Source organism: Frieseomelitta varia, unplaced genomic scaffold, assembly GCF_011392965.1.
Source record: "Frieseomelitta varia isolate USP_RPSP 00005682 unplaced genomic scaffold, Fvar_1.2 scaffold_599, whole genome shotgun sequence".
In the NCBI taxonomy this organism is placed as follows: domain Eukaryota; kingdom Metazoa; phylum Arthropoda; class Insecta; order Hymenoptera; family Apidae; genus Frieseomelitta; species Frieseomelitta varia.
In genome coordinates, this window is record NW_025110366.1 from 60,582 (window position 1) to 83,469 (window position 22,888).

A 22,888-nucleotide genomic window follows, 5' to 3' on the forward strand; every position below is an offset into this window, starting at 1 on the left:
ACGATCCATACACGCACGTAGTTCCCTCGATATTCTATAAGTTGTACAGTTACGATAATACGCGCGAGGAGCGAGTGGAGTGCCTTGTAAAAAACAAAAAATTTTGATGCGTTATCTCTGTGAACGAACAGTTAGCTACGAGTTACTCACGCAGCAACACGGTACGCCTCGTAATATTCTTAATGTACAAACCGAATCGAGAATTTGAACGCTGAACGCTTGATAGAAATCGTTGCGAGAACGCGGGAGTTCGAGCGCGTTTCCTTTCGTGGGAATTTTTGAAAAATTCCCTAGACGCTAGACGGGAGGCTAGTTACATTCGTGACGTCACGCCGTTCGCAGACAATGACGTAGTGGGAGGACGTGCAATAGTAGTGAAACACACGATAGGCTTATGCGCACCACCCTGTTAACTACTTGTAACTGAATGCCAATTGAGCGGTCCATTTAGCTTGTCACTTAAACCTTTTCAAACGGTATCACTCGCGGATCCGGGGCGTTGCGTCGAAGATGCCACACGGGTCGAAATCGTGAGGATCCGCGATCAGGATCGCTGGACTTCTGTTCCCGTCAGTTTTCGTCGCAGACACGATGCGGTGGTAACGACACTAACATGAATCACTCGCCGAGGAAGCGTGACTCCGAGCGGGAATACCAAATTGTGCGTTAAAAGTCAAGGTGTTGATCTCGTCGACCCGAGAAATTCCGTTTCGGGGGAGCAATGGAAGATGAACAGCCAGCGAGAGAGACGAATAAGATATGCGGTGTGTGCGGCGATCGGGCGCTCGGTTACAATTTTAACGCGGTTTCGTGCGAAAGTTGCAAAGCCTTCTTCCGACGGAATGCTTTGAAGAACAAGGTGATTAATTTGAGAGTCCCTCGTGTTATTTCTAAAGAAACGTAGAGACTCTTCGATTTCAATCGCGCGTAATTAGTTGAGAATATGATCGCCAGCAATTCCCTCTGTGGAGCACTAGATAGATGTTTAATCTTTTACAAAGTATTAAATTTTTCACCATCATCGATTCAGTTCAAGATTGCTGTGTTGACCAATAATTTTTATAGATAATTTCATAAATAAGGCGGTTTGGATATCAAATTTAATTTCCGTGATAACGTAACGATCAGATAACAAAGAAATAATTAATGTTTATATCATGATATCGCTGAATTGTTAATGAGAGATTTACTATTATTGCATTTTTGCAGGATTTTCGATGCCCGTTTACTGAAAATTGTAACATAACACCAGTTACTAGACGCTTTTGTCAAAAATGTCGTCTAGACAAATGCTTCAGCATAGGCATGAGGAAGGAATATATCATGTCTGAGGAGGACAAGGTATTAAAGAGACAAAAAATAGAACAGAATCGTGCAAAGAAGAGGCCAACATTGGAAAATACAAAACCATCAAAAATAAAGAAAGGTTACTTGGATGACTGCAACTTTGACGACACTTCTATGTCAGTTAACTCGGTTGCATCGACTGCGTCTGACACATACTTCTGGGAGTCTGATAGGAAATACACGGATTTAGATGCAAACAGGCAGAGCGTAACTGAGAGTTTGAGCCCAGTGACAGCTGCAAGTGTACCAAGTCCTTCTAGTCCACCAGAAAATGAAGCTATAAGTGGGTCAAAGACACTGGACATGATGAAAGATTCATCTCAGAATTCCAATTTTGAAACTTATGATCATTCCTCTTCGGCTCATGAGGAGAACGAAGTTGACACAGAGAGGTTGAGAATGGATTCAAATTCTCCTTCCCAAAGTCAGCAAAGATTTGACAAAGTTAAACCATCCTCTCACAATGTAGAGAAGGATAAAAAATCAATAATAGGTTCAAGAAAATTTGATCAAAATATGTTAGATTTGAATTCTGAATTTTCCCCTGCTAACCATGAATCCGTGAAATATTCTCCTGAATTTGACAATGCATCCTGCTACAATAAGTTTGATTGTAGCCCTGTACAGAACTCCCAATATATTGAGCATACATCGCATTACAGAAAGACAAATGTAGATATGGATTCGGGAATGCATACGAATATGCAAATTTGTTCACAGGAAACTGTATCTAGTCAAAAGCAGAGCAGGGAAACGTGTTCAAAAGAAGATAATTTCGTTAGTAATAAATTACCTGAAGATTCCACTCTGATTACAAAACTTGTTAATAATTCAAATTTTATCACGAAAATATTTCAAAACGAAGAATTATTACTAAAAATTATGTCAGATCCTGTTGTTATTAGTAAATTGGAAGCAGATCCTCAGACTTCGCACTTTTTCAAAAGAAGCGGCATTGTTGTTGACAAAGAAGCATCGCTTGAGAAGGAGACAAATACTCATTTCAAAGATGATACGAAACCAAATCATAATAACTCGAGTCACACGTTTAAAACAACGTTTAAAGTTAAACAGAAACAAGTAGAAAATCCAATCTTGACCGATTTAATTACAAATTCGAGTCAAGAGGAATGTATAAGGCAACGCGACGATTCTAATGAGTGGAATAGAAATCTATCGGATGTCACAAGAGATGTGCTTCAGGATGTACAAAGGTACAGTCGAAATTCGAGTTTGTTCCAAGTCTGAGAAACCATTATACAACATGTTGTTTGTGAATGACATTTCAGAGTACCAATTGCTGCAAATTCCATTGAGTCTATACTTTGTGAAGCAATTAAATTAGAGTTTTCAGCATATTCTGCTCTCGGTGGCATGGAGACTAGAAGGGTATTAAACGATGCTGAAAGAGCAAAGTTAAATGAACTGATAGTAGCCAACAAAGCGTTATTAGCTCCTTTAGACGAGGATATAACAAATTTAATTGGAGAAGATTGTAAATTTAAGGTAGCATTTGCTGTAGCTTGAAAAACATGATTTATATGTTGACATTCATTAAATATGTGTATTCGGTTTCAGAATAATTTTGGCCGATCTGATCCGGCATTGTTGGATGTTGTAAATCTTACTGCCATCGCCATTAGGCGTTTAATAAAGATGGCGAAAAAGATAAACGCCTTTAAAAATATGTGTCAAGAGGATCAAATAGCTCTTTTGAAAGGGGGCTGCACGGAAATGATGATTTTAAGATCGGCACTCAATTACGATGTTGAGAAAGACATGTGGTGGATACCACATAGTCAAGAAAGTATGTCCAATATAAAAGTAGATGTGTTAAAGGAAGCAAAAGGAAATCTTTACGCAGAGCATACAAGATTTATTAGAAGTTTCGATCCTAGATGGAGAGATGAGAATATTATTTTGATTTTAAGTGCGATTGCTCTGTTTACACCAGATAGGCCAAAAGTGGTGCATAATGATGTAATTAAATTGGAACAAGTAAGTCCAACATGATTTTTTCTGTATGCGATAATTCTTTAAATAAATATTAGTAATCTATTTTTTCTCATAGAATTCTTATTACTACTTGCTCAGACGATATCTAGAAAGTGTATACCCTGGATGCGAAGCCAAATCTATGTTTCTAAAATTAATTCAGAAGATTTCCGATCTTCATAGATTAAACAACGAAGTCGTTGGAGTGTATCTTAATTTAAATCCGTCGAGGGTAGAACCACTTCTCATAGAAATATTTGATTTGAAACATTGATTGTGTTCAGCACAGCGGATAAAGATTAATTTTGTAATATTTTCGATTATTCCATCGAGTGGCAGAAGTAATGCAAGACTATTATTAATTTATATTAATAGTCGCATGTTCATATAAATAATATATAGCAATAATATCTAAGAAAAAAATGTTATAAATTATCAAAATTTAAATTCATACATATGTATATATAAGTTTTAGTGTACATGAAACGTAATGTTATATAAATAATATTGTCGCCAAAAGTTTATTCGTTTCAGAATTTATGTCTATAAAAATATATTGTAGAATATATTAAAAGTATATTGAGATATCTATGTATATCTGTGTACAATAATGTCCCGTTCAGAATGTTTAAATTTATAAAATTGCTATTAACAAATCTGCGGAAAGTTTTGATTCTTAAAAGTTTTCCGTATTCAGCTTAGGATAGCAGCGTAAATATAAGAGAACAAGATGTTTGAAACTAACAAACTATAGTCATTAATTAATTAATTTGAATTTTTATTTCAAGAAAAAGGAACTATTTTAATTTTGAATTAAATAGAAATGATCACGTCGATATCAACGGGACAATATTGTAGCTAATTGCTGTTGAAATATGAAAAGATTATTGTAATTAAAGAAGCATTTGTTTGTAAAATATTGATATTGCTATTGACCGTTAAAAGATTGAAATTAATGACAAGTAGAGATTACAGTTCAAACGAATATAAAATTTCGTCGTGTCGCGTCATTTAGGACAAGTACGTATACATAGCACGTTAGTGTTAAAAATATTATGTATATTTTGACGAACGTACCTTAAATTGTTAAATCTACAGAAAATATTTGTTACACTAGACCCAAGTTCTATGTTCATGTTTAACAAATTAACATATAAAAGAAAAATATTTATGTTGAGACAAATTAAAAGTCATATAAACATGAATTCAGTGCTTGGTGGGAAAATATGAAAAAGTCGATTCAAGCAAATAAATGCGGTCTACGACCTGCGTAATGTTCATTTACATTACGAATATTAGCATATACGTAATAAATTGTGATATCGAGTCAAAATATATTTTTCAGATACTTGTTATATTTGACTTTAAACATATTATTTCATTCCTTTTACTATTATATTATCAAATAATTTCTTATTTTATAAATAATACAAAATTGAAAAATAAATACCTTTTATTAAATCTCAGTTGTCATGTTCAGATGGAAATCTGTAACCAAGTATTTGCAGGATTATGATTATCAATAAGCAGGTAGAAGTAACAAAAAATGTCAAACTGACAAGGAAAAGGAACATGTATCCTACTGTCTTAAAAATGAACAGAAACGTGCAAAATAACCAATCCCAAATTGTTTTCAGTATCATTTTTCGTAATACTTTAAAATTTATCAAAAACAAAAAAAAGACTGATTGTGAACATATATATATATATCATTCGATACTATATTCGAATACATATACATATGTACATGTTATTCAATATATTATAGCACAATGAAGAGAAAATTTTTATCGATGAATTGTAGAATTATGATACGAATGAAAATTTCAATTATAATTAACAATAAGTTTATTCTTCCTTATTTTTGAGCATTATATACAGTTATCATTTCAATACTACGACTGCAGTACTTAAAAAATTATTACGTTATATATTTTGCATATAAAAGATATATGAAAAGTGCGAGCATAAAATACAGACTTTATTCCTATTTTTATTTTTATCTGTGCTTACCAATGCTTGATGACATTGGGACACGGAACTTGGTCTCCAGTTGGCTCTATCAAGTCTTTCGTTGTTTCTGGTTTTACATAATTTGATCGTTTATAGTGATAAAACACTTCGGTATTGTCTTCGTAAGATTTCGTGAATAGCCAGTCGATCTTCTCAGCAGCAAGATAACACGCACCCAATGCAGCTGATACTGTTAAGCGGATCATAGTTAATTCGTCTAAAGCGTGGGACTTGTGAATTTCATCGATGAAAGTGTCTTTCATAAAATTCCACGATTTCCAAACTGATCCCACGCAAATAACTTTCAATCCGCCTTTAGCTAACTTGAGATCCTAAACAATAACACTTCTCGTAACAAACTGTTTCAATTTGCAAATCACACGAACAAGCAACTCACATTATGGGCTTTCCTCGAAAGGGCTATAATATGTTTCGCGAGATGTCTTCCATTTTCCTGAAGAATATATAAACAAAGTGGGTCCTTTTTCTCACAGCCTATCATAATCTCCATGGTAAATTTGGCGAAAGTGGTTTTATCAAAGTCGTTATAAAAATGCGGCAATAATTCTCTCACATTGGTTACATTGAAATAATGCCTTATAGCTGGCCATACGTAGCTTATGGATTTAGGTGCTGGATTCAAGCCATCGATATCGTCGAACACATACTTACAAGCTCTATGAGCGATCCAGAAAGCTGAAAGTTCATTTTTTAAATAATTAGATTACGAGTGTTTATATAAAATTTATACTTTTATGGATAGAATTTTAAAAGATAGTATCTAAAGCAGTAATTCTAAGATTCCATTTTATTTGTATTAAATAGTTAAGAAATGATTATTTTACAAAATTTAATAGATTTGTGATTTGTGAAATGAAGAAAAGAATAATTAAGAAATGTCTTCTACGTTATAGCTTTGAATCATAGCATGAGCAATTGCGACCACGTACCACTGCCCTCGTCCCCTATGAAATGTCCCCATCCGCCGCATGTTATGGTTGTTTCATCCAAATTGATCAGCAACGCGCCGCTGCCGGTGCCAGCAATTAAAACTATCCCACCGTTTGCCAAACCAGTTCTGAGACTACCCATGGTATCTGAATTGATGTAATAATCCTTAGCAACATTTGGATATTTTTCTTTTATCGTTTCTATTAATTGACGACTGGAACTTTCCTCTTCACATCCGCTTAGAGTCAGACCCTAATCGTTTAATTGATTAGAATTTTTGTTCAAATTAAATAATTTCATTCGCTAGCTATGAGAACGATCGTTTATCGTATACGATCCTAGAAACGAAATTAGTCATCGATATGATTCACGGGAAGTGTGAATGATAACTTAATATTTACCAAGCAATCTAAGGGAATTAATTCAGACATTTTTATATTTTGTTTCGCCCGTTCCACCATGACGTTAATTCTAGCAGCTGTCTCCTCCATTCCGAGTGCCTGGATACAAAAATAAATAAAATAAAACAGTAAAAGAAAGAAACTAATTTCAAAATATTAAAAAGAAAAAAGACAATAAGGAATGAGAAATTAGAAACGGGATGAATAGTGATCGTTAGAAAAAGGGTTGATCAATTACCCAATGATTGGTACTCGGTCCCTTGACTTCCGTCAATGGTGTCCCTTTGCCATCAATGACGATCAGAGTGGATTGCGTCCCGCCACTGAGAATTATTAAATTCATTATGTCAATTTGTTAATCCATTATTTGATAGCTCTAAGGTCGAGCCTCTGATTCGTTTTCGATCAAATCGTCATTCGTATAAATATAAATATAAATCATAAAATATATTTATCAGTCGCAGCTAAAATTCCACGATTCTCGTAAATTAATTTCGTAAAAAAATGACGAATATAGAAAAAATTAAAAATGATTTATAATTACACACCCCTCGATTCCCCCGATTCTGATTTCCTCCGGATGTTCTGGTAGCTCTATTTTAGTCATAATCTCTTCGTCGGATAATTCTGTTGACCGCCTTTGTTTCCTCAGTTCTCTACGAAGCTCAAACTCGTCAATGTGCTTCTTTTTTCCTTTCTTTCTCCTCTTTCCTAGCATTTTTTTTTTTTTTTCAATCAGACGATTCCAAATTTCATTCACTTGCGATTTCAGCGATAAAGGAATCCAGGAGTTTGTGGATGGGATTTAAACAGGTATGCTTATCTGATGGCGCATGCGATAATGTACACGTTATGGAAAATTCCAACATTTCGTCAAATTTATATAAAAAAAAATAATGTTTGATTTAATGTAGCAGTGAAAAGAATATTTGTCTTAAAACTTATGCTACAGTATCATGGTATTACATACCATATCATATGTACTACAGCATTGTTGTACTTCAGTATCCTGAAAGCAAAACTTTTGGTCCAAATGGTATAAAATGTTCAAATATTATTTCGGGGATATTTTGGATTGCTGAAATCAAGATCATTTTTCACGGAAATGAACAGTTTCCCCGATATTTATGAAGAATTGTTGATTGAAAAATATTTTCAAATTTAACAAATGTTTAAATTTTGATAGATTACTACATGGATTATACATGTGAGAATGTTGAATATGAAACATCTGATAGCCTGGATACGGACAGACAAACACATAATATGTATAAACTATATGTATTTAATATTTTCGTGTTATGTCAACTTACTAGAAAGATTCAATAATTCTTGAAGTACACAATACAAATGAGTACATGTCACGCATATGTTAAAACGTTGGAGAGCAACTCCGTGTAGTGCAAAAATTTCAGAGAAATTATCTAATAACGCAGGTAGCAAAGATATCGCGACTGTAACTAGTCACTATACCACTTCAATTAAACGAAATTATCGGCATTTATTATTATTGCGTTGTTCATATAATCACAGTCTTCGTCTGTGGCTGAACGAACGAATGCTCGTTCAGCTTACTCCGATAAATTCGCGCTCATTTATCTTAACTAATACTCGTTTAATCAACACAACGATACAAGCACGAATACAAGCAATTTGATCGGAACATAGGCAAACGAGCATTCGTTCGTTTGGTGTAAAGCCACGTAAGCTACATCTGCTTAAATTACTTAGAGCTACATTTGCTTAAATTAAATCATTATAGATTTAATATTAACCTAAAAAGTTGACAGATTGCAATTAATACTCAAGTGACATCAGTGAGAAGTCTCGGGTACTACATTGATAAATTCGATCGATTCCTATTGATAATATTTTAGAAAAAAAGCAAGATGTATTTTAAGTGAAATTCATCGTATTAATAATGCTATTGCCACAGACAATAGATAAATATGAATATGAATAGACATTGCAATGTACTTTTTCGGCCACGATAATAAGGTGCTGAACACTTTATTACCATTTTCGTGTCACACCCTGTTATACCGATTCAGGCAGATTTTGCACCGTAGCTCTACTAGTGATGAGAATTAAAATCAAAAAGTATGAACAGTGTTGCCACCTTTGTTTCGAGAATTATTTATTGAATCGGACGTGGTGGTACTTCGTCTATGAAAGAATATAACGATTTAACAATAGCGATTGATGGAAATTGGGATGAAAAATGTATTATTATTTATATCTATTTAAAGGTATTAGAAATAATATTTTTTAACAACATAATCAGGTGTGAATTAAATATGACGTTTACTTATTTTAGTGTGTAACTTCAGAGTCTGAATGAATCCTGCAAACTCGATTTTATAAAAGGTTAGAAATATCAAAGAAATGTTTCCACAAATATTGTTTGGTATAAAATATTGTTTGGTATAAAATTATATTGTGTGCTGTAAATTACTTTTTGCAGATCGTTCGTTTTCAAAATTTTGAAGTCATTTGTTAAGACTCTAAAATAAAATCAAGTTAATTATTTTACAATTTTTTTTTCAAGAAATTATAACAGTTTAAAATATTAACAATTCTTCATCAAGTGTATGAATATTTTCGTTCTTTTTTAAGAATGTCTTATGAATTTGTGTGTTTAATTAAGACCAGAGGTTTTTATTTTTTATTCTAAATTATCATTTGGCGCGAAACGCGCGATTACAGCGCCTCAACGGTGAAATATGCAACATACTTCCTACGATTCTTGAACCAATCGATAATCGATTTCTCGCGACCGATTTTTAAGCAATAAACATGGCGGAAGGAAGCACACCTCGTCTGTAAAGAACAAATTCATATTATCCAGAAAAATCACCCAGACAGAAGTATCATTCAAAAGTTCTCTAAAAATATAAATCAACAGTTGTTAGATTTGTGTTTGTGTTTGTGTAGTTTTAAAATAAAACGTACACTTTTGGTTTCATCTTAAGGTAACATTTAACCTAATTATTACATATAATTTTCAACAATTAAAGAAATAACAGCACATAAGCATTTAAACAGAACGTACTGTGCTTAAAGTTATTTATAATTTTAGACCAAAATTTAATTTCAATTCTAACCATAATAAATATTGTGACCTAGTAATATGACTACCTTTTTATCATATAAATATACATAACATGCTTTTACCTCTATTGTAACATTTTCTATTCATTTGTTGATTCTTTAAACTCCTACTGCATAATTCTTAACGATTTCAATATTAAATTTAACAATAATTTATTAAAGATGTACGTATTTAATGGCTAAAATAATAAATCTATTGCGTAATATAATAAAATTTCTCATGTCTCAGTTTAAAGTAGTGACAATTTTTCATCAATTGTGTGAATATTTTCGTTCCTTTTAAAGAATTTCTCATCAATTTTGTGTATTTCATTTAGACTAGAGCTTTCTACTTTTTATTCCAAGTATGAAACACGCGATTACAGCGCCCCAGCGGTGAAGTACGTAATATACTTCCTATGACTCTTGAACCAATCAATAATCGATTTCTCACGATCGATTTTTAAGCGGCAAACATGGCGGAAAGAAACACACTTCATCTGTAAAGAACAAATCACCCATAAAGAAGAATCACCCCATATCTAGAAAAATCACCTAGAAAGAAGTATCATTCAAAAGTTCTCAGGTAAAAATATAAATCAACAGTTGTTAGATTTGTGTTTGTGTTGTGTAGTTTTAAAATAAAACGTGCACTTTCGGCTTCATCTCAAAGTAACATTTAACCTAATTATTACATATAATTTCCAACAATTAAAGAAATAATAGCACATAAACATTTAAACAGGACATACTATGCTAAAAGTTATTTATAATTTTTATATCAAAATCTTTTTATTTTATATATATATATATATATATAAAATATCCTTTTACTTCTATTGTAACATTGTCTATTCATTTGTCGATTCTTTAACCTCATTCTGCGTAATTCCTAACAATTCCAATAATAAATTCAACAATAGTTTATTAAGAAGAATGTACGTATTTAATAGTTAAAATAATAATTTTACTGCGTAATGCAATGGAATTGTTCAGTTCTTAAATTACGTATAGCGTAGAAGATCTTGAAGCTGGAAATTCGAAGTGAAAAACAAGAACACGAACACAATGTTTATATTCATCTGTATTATCGTGCCTGTTTGGACAGGATCTCCCCATCCCCCCTACTACTTTCTCAACTGAAGGACGAGACGTGTGGCAGAGAGTCATTCGACTACTGGATTTCGTGACAACAACACACGTTACGTCGCGTTTAGTACGTAACTTTTCCTAATCTATCGGTGGCGTCTCTTCGATTGCGTCGCTTCTTCGACACTCTTTTACTTCCATTTATGCTTTATTAATAGTGTTATTTAATTAATACGCGTATGTTTGACGATTCATTGAGCATCAAGTAAGATTTTCAAGCGTCTCGTGCTCATTTTTCTTCAATCATCGATTTCACTTTTACCGGTACCTTGTCTCATACGCTTTCTTAGTAGAATTTGAAGTTGATTATGGTTTCACTATTACATATTTGCCTACATTTGACATATTTGTTTTAACGTTTGGTTTCTTTTTGTGCAGGTTGCAAAGATAGCATAGGATGCATAGACGATCATTAATGAACAATCTAATGAACCCTCACGGAAAGTTGGTAACATTTTATTCATTCTAGGTAACACTCGCTACCTAGAATGTATAAATATATAATTATGTATATTTGATATACAATTCATAATATGTATTTTTTGTAATTGTATGGGTACAAGGATGAAAATGGAAAAGATTAAATTAATTAATATTTTGTTTCAAATGGTATATACTTTTAAATGGATATATATTCTTGTCTTAAAATTATTAAATTCAACGTTTTCATACTTTTGCTACAATATACTTTTTCCGAACGCTGACGTGCAATTAAACGGTTCAAAGCAAGATTTCACACATGTATGATTTTCTAAATACTATATTTATGTATTTAACTATGAAATTTTGATTTATGCAAACATTTTTGAATATTTATGATATTGAGAAATACTTTATAATTTCCAACTGATATCTTTAATGCACATTCAAGTTTATAATCATTTTCTAAAAAAATAGCAATATTTTCTAAATAAACGTACTCTTTGTCCTTCCCTTTTACCGTAATCAGCCTTATTTTCAGAAAAGTTTTGCGACTGCGCGCAATGTGGTCAGTAGAATCAGTGTTTGTTGCGCAATATTTTAATATTTTTCTGAGCAAAATGGCTCTCATTAAATTAAATAATCAATTCATTTAAATTATAATTCGCGAAGTTAGAATCAGTGAGTCCGTCGATAGTTTATTTTTCTTTTTTTGTATTTTTTTTGTTCAATACTCGTTTTCGGTGTTAGAGTCAGTGCTCAAGAGGATAAAGCCTCTCCTGGAGATCAAGATCGTAAGTAGTTTTATATATTGTATCAATTTATCCAATTTTTCAAATTTGACAGCAAAGTAATATAATGTTTGATGTTTGTTATAGACGCTTGACAGCATTAACTTCTGCATTTTTGGGGGAAAACCCAACAGTGGCTCTAAAATCAAGAATGTAAGAATCTTTCATTACCTCCAACTTAAGGTTTTGCTTCGCTTTTAAATATAAATTCTAATGTTTTGTTACAGATCTTCTAGAGTCTCCACTTCCCCTGATCCTGCAAGAATCTTACGATGCTTCGAAAGCTAAAAATGTAAGTACTTTAGCACGTTGTATTCAAATTTTATTCTCTATAGTTCTCTTGTTGAATGTAAAATTATACTTGTAAACTACTACAGTTGAATGTAAAATTATAATTATAAAATAAAAATACTTCACACAAACAATTTCAATCTTTATCATTATTAAATCATATTAAATTTAAAATCTCACAAATAACACTGAGTCTTTAGAAAGAAAATATTTTATGTTTTTTCAGAAATTTTTCACGGCTTTTACTTACACCATGGGATTCTCAATGGTATCTATTCGATGAGAGTCTTCATGATAACTTTTCCTGCTCCAGTACAGCATCGGTGATAACGTTCTTCACATCTATTCCGTGAGTCGCATGCATTTATGTTCCTCCGGTCACTCAACCATGTCGTAGGACGAAAGGTTCGAATCGGCACGAGTGACTGGTTGTATACGTAGAATTTTTAATGAGCATAGTGACCGCGGGTATTTTTTGTACCCGTGAGTAGTAACATTTTTTTCCAGATTTTTTATGTATTAGATCAGGATAGGGCTTCTTGCACATCGCGATTTTAACAATCAGGATATACGTACACATTTATGATAAAATTAAAGTACCTTCAATATAAATGGTTGCAAAAGTCTATTTGAATATTCATATGAATAGATGAATTATAAATATTTATAGATAATTATTATTAAAACGATTTCATTTGAACATTTCATAGTAGAGAAAATCCTCCGATTTCGTTGCTATGAAGGATGCAGTTACTTGTTGGTACTGGTAATATATTTTATTATAGTAATTAATAATTTTAAATTTAATTGTCCCTTTTCTAATGGTATTAAATGATTTAATTAATTACGTTTTATAATTATAAATCGCAGTAGAATTTGAAATGTATTATAACAGATTAGAACTTTTCCCGCAAAAAAATGTATGAAATTTTATGTGCAAGAAGAGATACTTCGCGACAGGTAGATTTTTGAATCAAAGCAACAAAGTTTGGACACTGCTTTCGCATTTTCGAAAATGTGCTTTGATGAAGAAGTCGCCTGAGATTATTTCTATCAGTATTTAATTTGGAGTCAATTGTTTGATTTTGATTGTTTGAGTCAATTGTTCATAGTATCTTTCTCAACAAGTTCAAGTCTTGTTTATTGTCTTTATTTTTTTGCAATTTCAATAATTTTTGAAAACTTAAAGTCAATTCAGTTTGAAATAAAACAATGCAACAGTCCGTTAGATATGAATTACATAAACTAATTATTCTTTTAGTTCAGGATTTTCAGGTTTAACTCCTTCCGTGTTCATTGTCAGGATCTCACTCACGTGCCCAGGTGCTACTTGGGTGGGTGAAAGACATTGGGCACGATGACCATAGTTTGTAGTTTTATAAAAAATTTCTTAGCGACTGACAATGTGTTAGCGTATCGTGCACGACGTATTTTCCACATGTGTGTGTATGTGTGGTTAGGATGTGGAATTGCGTCGTTTTTATTGTTCCATTTGTTATGAATTGAAATATTTAAAATATTTATGTACTGATTTGAAGTATGAGTTTCTTATGTAATAATACTCCTTGACTATACTATGATTATATTATTAATTATACGATCGGTTGTAATAATGATTCCAAGTCAACTTGCACATGTACTTTCTATGGAAATTATTCTTTCTCAGTTATTATATAATATTTCGGATATAAATATAAACGTATTTTAATCACGTTTTACGCAATGTTCGCCAGCCATTGTCAGTCGATTTCAGGAAAATGGTACGTAAATTAGAGTGTGAAAGTTGTGTGTTAAGCTCGGGTGTCGGAGGCGTCCCGGGACGTCCTCTCTAGTTTAGGTCGCGCCCGGGTGGTATGTGTGAGAACCGTAGAGTGAATGTGTTGGTGTGCCTGTTTTGCCATTTTTTAAATATAGGGCGACTGTTAGGATAGGTAGCATACTTTCTGGTATGTCTGTGTTTAATTATAAGTAGGTAGGGCCGGGCAGGTTGGCACAGTCTCTGGTCGCGTGTCTCCCTTTCGCGTGTCTAACCTGTTTCAGGAAATCTAATTTGAAAAGTCGACAGTGAAATTGGTACAAGTAGAGCATGCCACTTGTCTCTGATTTTACTCTTCGATTTTTCGAATTTAGTATCGCGGTCGCGGTCGCGGGTAGGTCGCGAGTAGGTCCCGAAACGAACGTTTTTGTAGGTATTGCTCGAGCACCCACATGCGAACGGACAGCGATCACTATGATCGATGGTCGTCCATGTGTATTGGAGTCAGCTTCAAGTTGGTTTTCGGTTTGAGATTAGAAAGACTCGAGCTAGATGTAAGTTTCAGCGGGCATTGCGCTCGAAGAAAGAAGAGGCTACAGAAGCCGAAGAGGCCCGGCAAACTGCCACGAAGAGGGTCACAACAAATGGCTTCTCATCCTCTGGATCATTCAAATGATTCCAAAGCATGGGATGTCATTCTTGTTACTACTTTGTCACTATGCTCTTTTAGTATTTGTAGTTGTATTTTTTTTTTTCTTCCCCATCATCGTTCATCATCGTTTCGGGCAAATCGCGGTATATTCTTATTAGCGTTGCGAGAGATAGATTACGGATTGAATTAGAGTTGCGAAAAATTGATTAAATTAGAGTCGCGAAGAAGTAATAATCGTGTTTGCGTTTAGAGTTGCGAATTATGATACCGCGATTGTCTTTTTTGCAAGTTTGATTTGAATTTTTATAATTGTTTTAATGTTATACATGGTAAAATTTATCTTGCATTCTATTGTTATAAATTTAATTATAGAGCCATCGATTAATGAATTAATTTTAGAATGTTAGAGTTTTTGAAGTAAACTTGCGTGCGGTGCGTCATCCTTTGTCGATGCAAACGTAATTCCGTGTTTGACTTTTGTCGCGTTGTAAACACATTGTGAACGTGTTCGTCGAAAATGTGCTCGTTCGTTTCCGAAATGGATTGGAATTCGTATGTCTAATCTGATTTTGATCTCCAAATAGGTTGAAATGTAACGTAATTCGCGTGTGTCAGTGTATTTTATAGTACATTGATGGATGGGATACTGCTGAATCCTGTAATACTTTTATAGGTGAGTTTATATTAACTTAATTTATATTTATATCATATATATAATAGTAAATATTATAATATAATATAATATTGTTATATAGTTGATATTATATTTGTAAGATATTGAAGATATAACGACGTACACTGGTGTTTGGTTTTGCAATATATCTTTTTATTTATTTATAAAACACAGCGAAAATACACAGTCACACTTCTTTCCATTTCTTTTTCCTCCTATATTAACTGCACGTGGATTTTCTTTTAATTAAATTATTTCTTCAACTGTATAACTAGAGATATCGGGTAAATTTTTTTTTTTTATTATTTATCTTGACAAAAATGAATAATGATTATTTTATACGATTTAATTAACGAATGATCAATAGCTAATGCAATGGCAGTCAAATGCTTTTTTTAAATTACTCTATTAATTGTTTCAACTTGTATAAATCGAACGTACGATTCTTATCGACGCTTCCTTCATTTATAATGTTTCACATTTTTTTTTTTTTTGTTAACCTTTCGTTTCATAACACGAAAAAGATACTGGAGAGCAAGAGTATCATTTACGATAGCTTTCATTGATTGCATTTTCATTTTATGTCAATTTCGTCGAAGTACCGAACTTATTCATTGATAGAATTTCGTCCTGACAGAGTTAAAATAAATAAATAAAGAGATAAATGGAGAAACTCAAATAAAAATAAAAATTATTATAAAGAAAACTTTACAGATCGTAAAATGTTACGAATCACATGCTTATTAAAAATTGTCCACATAAGGTTTTCTATATATATGTATTTCTGTACTTTAAATAATTTATTAGACTCGGTGAAGATAAAACTGTGAGAACCAATAGCGTCGATATCTTGTGTACGATGTTACGTTCGAAATTAGCGGTGGGATGAAACGAAGGGTTAGCTCGAACAGGAATAACAAGTCAATGAGTAATCCTTTGCTATCGAAATGTTCGTCGGGGAATCCACAGGCTTAGGCGGGTACACTCCGTGAAACGCAATTCCATTTGTGAAACACCGATTACGTCTGTATATATATATATATGTGTGTGTGTATATATATATATATATAGTACGAAATAATCTATCTCTATAGTCGTTTTAATTCGCATTTATACACAGATATATACAATATGGAGTACAGTTATACACGACATTAATACAATTGGTCGCGTGTTCGTGTATTGCGCGCCTGCTAATTGTGATCCAGTGTTCAAACGTACGTCTGGCTCAAACGACACACGATATTATAGAAATGAAAATGTGTTTGATGGATTTTTCACAGTTAGCGTAACATGCAAATCGATGTTAATAGCTCGTTGAATCCTTCGGTTTACTCGTTCCCGATGAATTTTATTAATATGTCGCATTATCTGTTCCTCTTTCGCTTGTTGTTTTTATCATTTTCATACGACGATTGATTTTATTCCAACGTTGCGGCTGTACATTTTTTTTTTCTCTCGCGTTACTTGGACATTTTTATTTATCCCTTTATGAAATTAATTGGCTGTGCAAAACAGTTTGCGCGGAATGGAGTTTTATCTCGCAACAGTCGCCTGTTTTGTACTCGTGAATTGTTTGAGTTCGATGTACGTAACGGCGTATGCACATGATTCATTATTTTCCAAAATTTCGCAGAGAAATTATAGAAGCATATTCTCTTTATTTTTTTTTTTTACATATTGCGCATCTTTTGTTCGTATCGAAACGATAAAAGGAGTATATTTAAATCGAGACCTCTTTTTTTTTTTATCGTTTCAGGTTTACAATGCGACGATGTTTTCAACTCTGGGAAATGAAGAGGAATCCCGGCTGAGTCTCTCTGTAAGAATTTTTGTGTAAAGAATGCACTTTTACAATTTGGTCTGTTCAATTTTGAAATGTTTCATACTGTGTGCAGGGGGCAAAGGAATTATGGCTACAAGTTTTGTGCATTGATAGAACATATTGAAATAAATGATATACTTTAAGGAGTTACTTTTTTTTTTCTTTTTCTTTTTTTTTTTGTCCAAAGAATGTTGCACTTTTCGTGGAAACGTGTAGATATGAATTTTCGTCTCAAATGTTTGTACATACTCTCAGTAGACATTCTTGTAATTCAGTGAATTTGAAAAGTTTCTCAAGGGAATAATTGTCATGTTAATTGTGACGCGATGAAATTGCTGCCATTAGTAAAATATTCTTTATTACTTTTTCAATAAGTTCTATTACTCTAAACAATTTGTATCTAGAATTTCCTTACAACCTCTATACACGTAAGTGAATTTAATATATCCATGCGTTATTTACAAAAGTAATTAAGACATAAGGCTTCGTATAAAATTACGTGGTATCGATCATTCGAAATACACAGACGCAAAAGATTAACAAAGTTCGTACAAACGAGTAGTTAGTTATTTTATAATTTAATCTCTTTAGATTCGATATCAACCTCGTCATTCTTTTGTTGAGTGATCAAGTAAATACTTTTATATGCATAGTATCCTTTTAATTTTTTTCTCTAGCATTGGAACTTCTAAAACGTTCAACCCTTTGCGTGTGAGTGTTTGGCCTATAATTTCATTTATTTTCACATTTCGAATGAAAACTGATTAAATTGCCTATTTACATACTTCAACGATATTTCCAATCGACTCTTACCATCGAAAGCCTTTCGTCTAGACTCATGTTTCTAGAGTGCAATTTGCAAAGGGTTATCATCAGGGTAACCAATAAATTCTCAAGTTTCTGGCGGTATTAAATTTGTCGAAAATTCATTTCTACCTTGTACAGATGACGTTGCAATTGCCAAATAAAAGTAACACAAGCAGCGCCCTTGCTGCGAAGAGATGGAAAGAAACGGAAAAACAGAAATCATTAAAATTAAACAAAATCCATTTATTAAAATTCGTTACAATTTCGTTCGAATTTCTCAAACACTGCGTACAAATATTATTTTGAAGTGTTAGGCAAAACGTCGGGATTGAAGTAATCGCAAGAATTCTTTTACAATAGATCGTATAAAATAAGGTTTCGAAATTTAATTGGTAACTGCTCGATTCTCAGACAAGAAAATTAGTCCAAGCTCTTTCAAGGATTTCAAAGAAAAAAAAAAAAAAAAAAAAAAAAAAAAACAACAAACGTTGAGATGAAAAATCTTTTAAAATCCGAGTTAATTAAAGAAGATGATTGATTAGTGATTACGAATACGATTTTATTATTTCGATATATAAATTGGAAACTTGATGAGAGAAAATATGTTTTCTAGAATTACTGCTAAAAAATTAAAAATTCGCTAGAGAAGTTATCAGCTACCCTATTTTAATTTGAGGCACACGTTACACATGTACTTCCGATATTGTCCTTCGGAAAATAAGTTCGATTCGCTTTTACGCTCATCACGACGGTTGTATTATTCGGTTTTCTTCTTTTTCTCTTGTTGATTACCTGAAGATGAATGTTGATTATCGATTACATCTGATTGGACAACTCTTTGGAGGATATGGACGTTTTATGGAACATTCAATGACATGGATACACCGTCCGCTGGTTTCTTTGGTACAGAAATGTATTTCACTTTACAAACATGAAAATCATCTTCCTTCGTCCAAGCATTCGTTCTGTATAATTACAGAATCCTCGGGCGTTTCGTACACGAAATTATAATATACAGAATTCTTTCCCTCCGTTTCCTATCGTTCTTCCTTTAGGCTTTCCGTGTTTCAAAGGACTAGAAGTGCTACAGAGGGTAGTTTATTTACAACTATAAAGTCTACTATAATCTTTTCTATAATTCTTACCTCTCTTTCACTTTCGTTAGAACGCTACGCGCTCGTCCAGCTTCAATAATTTGAACAGTTTTCGGATTTATTAGTTTCACAATCACGCGACGAAAGCTCTTCTTCTTACACTTTTATTCGTTAGATTCTTCTTCTTAAAAGAACATTTCTCTTCGTTTGAAAGAAAGGAACTTCAAGTTCAATTTTACAAGTTCGCTGGCGTTTGTTACGTGCGATCAGTAGATTATACATTAGGCCTAATTTAATTAGTCGCCAAACTTTGGTGCATGCAGTTTGGATTCGACTGTTCGATCGGGCATTTCCACGTTCGTCTTTGGTATCGTTGTTCACAAAACAGAGAATGTAAAGGTGAAACGTTTTATTACAACCGGGTAAAATAATTCTTTTGGTCGTTTCGTTCGATCGAACTGAAAATAATGATGGAACGATGGAAATACCTGAGCGAACGTTACAAATATTTTTTATTAATCGACAAATTAAAACTCATCGACCTTACTAGCGTATCGTCTCATGTACATCGAAATTGTCCTAATAATTTTTGCCCCTTTCCTCGTCGCGATATACTTTTGTGTCTCGCATCACGTTATAGTATAATTGTCGTATTCTCACTTCGCGATCAGAAACAACACACACGATAAAGTTGTTCGCAATATCGATCGCAGAAACTGTACAATTCACATTCCCCCCTCCTCCCGGAACAAAGATGTTATCGTCGTTATCCTTCGTCCCTAAATATTCGCCGTGTTTGTGTTTCGATACCGCATATTGTCGCAGCTATTTACACATATTAAAATAATTACACATTCAAGTTACGTATAATCAATATATCCATTCGATTTTCTTCTCTCTTTCCTTTTTTTTTTGGTTTAATCGTATCTTTATGTTCATATCCATATTTATATATATATATATATATTATCTTATCTGCTGTATATCGTATGTAAAGTTCCATACATCATTCGTTTAAACAATATATTATGAATCTGACGTAACACGAAGAGTAACAAACACAGTCTACAATATGACTCGAACTGTAATACGATCAAATCTTGAACATTATTTACACCGCCAACGCTGCGAAGAGGAGGACCTCTTTCCCTCCGTTCTCCATTTTCACTCCATCAACAGGTTTTTACTTATATCTTTGGTTTTAAATCGTGTCCACGCTAGCCACGATAAACTAGAATTTTCATTATTAGTACAAACAACACTCTAAACAGCGTATAATGTATCTTTTGTGTGTGTGCGTGTCTCGGTTTCTGTGTGGTGTTGCGTCTGTGTTGTGTGGTACTCCGTCTGTTTGGGCGTGTGTTCGTACGTGTATAGGTGTAAAGAGTTACAAACAGGACTTTCTCGCGCCAACGACGAACACGTATGTACCTATGTACATATGTATGTACGTTGATCGACGTTTGACGCTCGACGCTTGATTCTGTCGCGTTTTGCGAAACAGTATAGAACGTGGGCACACCGTGTCTGTTGATAAGTATCTTAGGCAGTAAATTGTAGTACAAGACGATAGATCGGAACGACGAACCTTCAACACGTGTTCGCTAGTCGTTTTGGGACTGAGTTCTTTCTTAGGCGACCTGAAATCAAACATTTCACGCTCAATTCTGTACATAAACATTCCTGCCGATTTCGATTTTAACGATACCGAGATCTTTGAAATAATCAATACTTTGTTTCTTATATACATATATGCATATATTTTTGAACATGAAATATATATATATATATATATTTTAAGTGGAATCTTTCCGATCGTATGCTAATGTTTTTCTTAATTCGCGAGAAAAAGTGAAACGAAATGATTCGTGAAAGAACGTGATTAGAAAGGATTAAAATTAAAATTGGGTTCCTCAATTTTAGGCAATTTATTTACAGATTCGAGTCGACTTGAGTTTAACAAGTGACGAGAAACATTATGTGTTATTGATTTACTCACCAGTTAATCGAACATGTTGAACATGTTGATCAGTGCTTGATGCACCATGACTAGCAGGACGTTAATTGACAACTGACAGGCGAAATTTCCTGTGAACAAACCACAGTTCGCATCAGAAGGGAGGACACGTACCTTTGCATCTTTAACATTTGCTCGAAAACATTTCTTTCAATGCGTTCCTCTAGTACACTATAATATATATTCTTGGTGGCCGTAGATGCCAGTGCAATTGCAATATAATGCTTGAAAGTCTAATCAAACACAAATACAAAATCGTACGAATTAGTTGGTGTATTTATTGGTCGCGTAATACTACTCGATCCCCATTGAGAGAACGCAATGGAGAAAGCTCAACACGTTCCTTTACAGTGAATTCTCCTCGGAGAAAATACATCTCGAAGAAAATTAACATCTCAGTGAAAACAACATGTTACGTTATTTATTTAATTAATAAATCAACGATTATTAATTTAATTTAATTTAATTTCGTTATTTCCTTTTTCTTTCTATTAATTTCATTCGACTTTTATCGTAAAAAATCTCTCTCGAAACTGCACAAGGGAAACACGCGCGCCCGTTCTCTTGTCGACGTGATCAACAGCATGCTTTTCACGCTGTTATTTCGAATTTAATCGATCGGCGAGTCGGTAGAGGTCGATAAACATGCCGGCGATGGGCAATGCGGTGGAAAATATCTTCCACGAGTGGAAATTATAGTCGCGGATGCCATTTCCTGTAACGATGGCCCGTTAAACTTTGATTACGATCCTGCGAAAAGTCTATGAGATACGACGAGGGGGGACATACTCGCCCCGATACTTTGCTCGCGGCAGCAGCGTTACGCTAAGTCGGGAATCGCTAATGTAAACTGCATGTCCTTAAATTAGGGGAGTGTGTCCCGCGAACCGGAGCCGTTTCGCTTTATCTCTCCCTCTTCTCTCACCCTCCCTCCCCCCCCTCTCCTCCTCCTGTCAGCAGAAGAGGTTTCCATTAGCAATAAGAATTAACTTCCCGACTCCCCTGCCATGGCTAATTACTTTCTTATTTGCGAGCTTCCTTGTTTCACCCGCTTCTTCCTCCATTAACCAAAGAAACGTTTCCAGTTGCTCGAAACATTTTTCAATGCTTGGCCGATTTAATTGTTTGCCAACGGAGGATGGTCGCTCGATACAACGATCGAATGATCCAGCGAAGAATTGCATCGCCGCGACCGGGAAAGTTTAATTAACTCTGAAATCTGTTCTTTTTTTTTTTTTTTTTTTTTTTTTTTTTTTTTTCTTTGGAATGAGAAATTTCGATGAGATTTTCGAGATATATAATACTTAATACATATGCTTGTATATAATAATAATATACTTAAGACATTTCTACAAAGATATTTTACAATGCAAGTACAGTGAAATGTTTAAAGTCGAAGAAGGTGGAGAAAAATAATTTATACGTTTCGTGCGAGTCCCGAAGGGCATCAGGATTGCTATTTTGAGTAAAAGGAGACGACTCGATTTAATCATCGAACATTCTGTATAGGAGCCTAACGATTTTAACAAATTTTAACTTTCCATTGGCCGTAATCAGGGAGACAGCGCGGAGTTCAAATTGAATGCCGCTGATTTCACGTAGTTATAGCATATCCA

General features: G+C 33.6%; 2 protein-coding genes and 3 long non-coding RNA genes across 9 annotated transcripts; 3 read left to right on the top strand and 2 right to left on the bottom strand.

Moving 5' to 3' along the window:
* The first annotated feature begins 21 nt into the window (after positions 1-21).
* On the top strand, positions 22-4,697 carry LOC122534452 (nuclear hormone receptor HR96). 2 transcript variants are annotated; one of them, XM_043665087.1, is made up of 5 exons: positions 22-161; positions 1,210-2,561; positions 2,637-2,853; positions 2,926-3,345; positions 3,419-4,697. In XM_043665087.1, the coding sequence occupies exons 2-5, from the start codon at positions 1,306-1,308 to the stop codon at positions 3,614-3,616; spliced, it is 2,091 nt and encodes a 696-aa protein (XP_043521022.1). In that variant the 5' UTR covers positions 22-161; positions 1,210-1,305; the 3' UTR covers positions 3,617-4,697. The 2 variants fall into 2 exon arrangements, with proteins under 2 accessions (XP_043521022.1, XP_043521020.1); XM_043665085.1 differs by lacking the exon at positions 22-161 and adding an exon at positions 290-859.
* A 475-nt stretch (positions 4,698-5,172) lies between these two features.
* Positions 5,173-8,466, bottom strand: LOC122534454 (N-acetyl-D-glucosamine kinase). Of its 3 annotated transcripts, XM_043665093.1 has the most exons (8): positions 8,021-8,466; positions 7,678-7,785; positions 7,256-7,418; positions 6,946-7,030; positions 6,708-6,806; positions 6,306-6,558; positions 5,753-6,051; positions 5,173-5,687 (listed from the first exon to the last, which is right to left on the bottom strand). In XM_043665093.1, the coding sequence occupies exons 3-8, from the start codon at positions 7,312-7,314 to the stop codon at positions 5,352-5,354; spliced, it is 1,131 nt and encodes a 376-aa protein (XP_043521028.1). In that variant the 5' UTR covers positions 7,315-7,418; positions 7,678-7,785; positions 8,021-8,466; the 3' UTR covers positions 5,173-5,351. The 3 variants fall into 3 exon arrangements, with proteins under 3 accessions (XP_043521028.1, XP_043521027.1, XP_043521026.1); XM_043665092.1 differs by lacking the exon at positions 7,678-7,785; XM_043665091.1 differs by lacking the exons at positions 7,678-7,785; positions 8,021-8,466 and having other exon boundaries at positions 7,256-7,443.
* A 1,624-nt stretch (positions 8,467-10,090) lies between these two features.
* Positions 10,091-11,474, top strand: LOC122534447. Its single transcript, XR_006307906.1, has 3 exons — positions 10,091-10,383; positions 10,906-11,013; positions 11,325-11,474. It is a non-coding gene; the product is annotated as an uncharacterized LOC122534447 (long non-coding RNA).
* Positions 11,475-11,919: 445 nt separating this feature from the next.
* On the top strand, positions 11,920-15,522 carry LOC122534446. 2 transcript variants are annotated; one of them, XR_006307905.1, is made up of 5 exons: positions 11,920-12,160; positions 12,245-12,310; positions 12,385-12,449; positions 12,675-12,797; positions 15,441-15,522. It is a non-coding gene; the product is annotated as an uncharacterized LOC122534446 (long non-coding RNA). The 2 variants fall into 2 exon arrangements; XR_006307904.1 differs by lacking the exon at positions 15,441-15,522 and having other exon boundaries at positions 12,675-13,134.
* A 3,417-nt stretch (positions 15,523-18,939) lies between these two features.
* Positions 18,940-21,564, bottom strand: LOC122534448. Its single transcript, XR_006307907.1, has 2 exons — positions 21,255-21,564; positions 18,940-20,895 (listed from the first exon to the last, which is right to left on the bottom strand). It is a non-coding gene; the product is annotated as an uncharacterized LOC122534448 (long non-coding RNA).
* Between the last annotated feature and the right edge of the window lie 1,324 nt (positions 21,565-22,888).

Excerpts from the sequence above, each read along its gene's own strand:
- LOC122534452 (XM_043665085.1), top strand. The coding sequence starts at position 722 with ATGGAAGATGAACAGCCAGCGAGAGAGACGAATAAGATATGCGGTGTG. Across the intron at positions 860-1,209 it reads GGAATGCTTTGAAGAACAAG|GATTTTCGATGCCCGTTTAC; the intron begins GTGATTAATTTG and ends GCATTTTTGCAG. Across the intron at positions 3,346-3,418 it reads ATGTAATTAAATTGGAACAA|AATTCTTATTACTACTTGCT; the intron begins GTAAGTCCAACA and ends TTTTTCTCATAG.
- LOC122534454 (XM_043665091.1), bottom strand. The coding sequence starts at position 7,425 with ATGCTAGGAAAGAGGAGAAAGAAAGGAAAAAAGAAGCACATTGACGAG. Across the intron at positions 6,807-6,945 it reads GACCGAGTACCAATCATTGG|GCACTCGGAATGGAGGAGAC; the intron begins GTAATTGATCAA and ends TTTTGTATCCAG. Across the intron at positions 6,559-6,707 it reads TAATTCCCTTAGATTGCTTG|GGTCTGACTCTAAGCGGATG; the intron begins GTAAATATTAAG and ends TTAAACGATTAG.